Source organism: Limulus polyphemus, unplaced genomic scaffold (assembly GCF_000517525.1).
Source record: "Limulus polyphemus unplaced genomic scaffold, Limulus_polyphemus-2.1.2 Scaffold1959, whole genome shotgun sequence".
Lineage (NCBI taxonomy): Eukaryota > Metazoa > Arthropoda > Merostomata > Xiphosura > Limulidae > Limulus > Limulus polyphemus.
Window position 1 is genome coordinate 195224 of NW_013667569.1, and position 2047 is coordinate 197270.

Genomic DNA, 2047 nt, shown 5'->3' on the forward strand with positions numbered 1-2047 from the left:
CACGTGACCTCGCTGAGGCAACAATATTAAGTAAGTCAAACTTTGATGATTTGTACTGTTTCTTCATTTTTGTTAATCTGTAAATTTCCTTAACTATTTATATCATGAAATTGGAGAAAAATAACTACATATATTTTTCTAGCAGTGGAATAAAAGTAATATTTACAGTATTAAATATCCTTATGAACCAAATATACAATCTTTAATAGTTTATCTTTAAACATAGATAAATAAAACATTATTTATTATAAAAACAATCACTTTAATTGCATGTGTTTCCCCTAAAAATTACTCTTGATTTGTTTACTGGGGATTCACAAATTAGGGGTATGTAAAATAGCGTTTCAGATCTACCCTTTGATATTTTTTTACAAGTCAGTACCCAAGAGTTTGCTTGTTTTACAATAAAGCCACTTTGGGCTATCTGCTGTGTCTACTATGGGGAATTGAACCCCGGATTTTAGCGTTGTAAATCCGTAAACCTACCGCTGTCTCTTGGACAATGTACCTGTCCAAGAGACCTTTCATTCTGTACTATAGCACCCGTGTTAGGCTTGACGGTGAAACACAAAAGATTTCTGAAACGCCATTTATATATCTAGTATAATGTTCTAAAATTTGCGATTTAAACGTCGAAACATTAGAAACCAATTAAAATATTAATTTCTAATGCTTTGCCGATTTTTGGCATTGAAATTTTTAATAAGTTAACGTGAATATTTTTCAAAAATCTTAGGCCTTTTTATTTCTTAGTCGCAGGAGTTCAGTGTTCAAACCGTAATGAATAAAATTATAACTATTTTATTTATCATACAGTTCTGGATGAAAGAAAAACCCGATGTCAGGAAATTGTGTACACAATGCAAAGCTCCTATTGAAAAGAATGGAGGTTGTAATCACATGACTTGCTGGAAATGTCGATCCCACCTCTGTTGGCGCTGTATGAGGATCTTCCCTACTGGAAATGATGTGTACCAACACCAACCTCACTGCTTAGCAAACGTAGCCCTGTAGCTACAAAGAGCTAAGAAGTTTTTTTTTTTTCGAAAATAAATTGACAACATGTTATGTTTTTCTTCTTTCAGGGTAGTTAGAAGCATGAATAATTATTAGTATTAATTGTGTTTTTAATTGTACTACATCTGCCTTTTCGATCATATTCGAATACATTTTAACGTTTAATTTTGAGTTACTGTATTTTCTAAGGCGTCTGATCACCACCTCGATTATTCGTACCTATGAGATACGTTTCCCATAAGCTTGTTTCAATTAGTACGTTAATAATATTGGTATTGATGTCTGTTAAATATTTTGTACCTCCCAGTTATTCTGTTGTTTTTTATATGTTTAACCTCAGCTATAAACTTGTGACCAAGACCAAATTGTACGTTGTCCTTTACTGTAATTGTGTCAGCATAATCTTGTTTTCTGAATTTCGTAGAATTATTGTAATTGACTTTAAGGAATGCTGCCGAAAAGACTGGATTAAATTTCCTTATTAAAAAAAAATACAAGAATAGTTGTTATAGGAAATATTCATTAATATAATTAACACCAGTTTGAAATTATATAATTATAAAGTAAAAGGCTAAATAAGTGTTGGTTAGTATAAAAACTAGCATAAACGAAGCCCTAAGGGCGGCGGTTTGTGCTGGTAATTACTGATAAAACTTTTTAAAACGTAAACGTTTTCTACAAGAGAATTTTTTTCTGGGCAGTACTGCACAGGTAAAGTGTTTGGATTGTGTTAATATAAATTCTAATGTTTTTATTTATTAAGAGTGGTAAACTTTATTAACAAAAAAATGAAATTTCTTTTAAGAACTCTATATTTTTAGTACTATCTTTACAACTTACACCAATAAAGATATAATCAAACCCTCACGTACAGCCCTAGTGAAAGTCATGTGCCCGTTGTGAGGAGAGTAGCGTTATTTAAAATTATGTTTTATGATAAAGAAATGTTTGTCGCACATACCGTAGTTATTTTTCTGTCTGAATCCTGTGCCCGGCATGGCCAGGTTGATAAGGCGCTCGACTCACAATC

At 31.9% G+C, this 2047-nt stretch overlaps 1 protein-coding gene across 1 annotated transcript in view; it reads left to right on the forward strand.

Annotated features, from left to right (window-relative positions):
- Nucleotides 1-1099, forward strand: part of LOC106465485 (ATP-dependent RNA helicase DEAH12, chloroplastic-like) — a gene marked incomplete at its 5' end in the record, with an annotated part of 18561 nt that extends 17462 nt beyond the window's left edge. Inside the window, one exon of the mRNA XM_022393397.1 lies at nucleotides 817-1099. Within this exon, the coding sequence (XP_022249105.1) occupies nucleotides 817-1014 (198 nt within the window). The remainder of the gene's footprint in view (nucleotides 1-816) is intronic.
- Nucleotides 1100-2047: the final 948 nt, after the last annotated feature.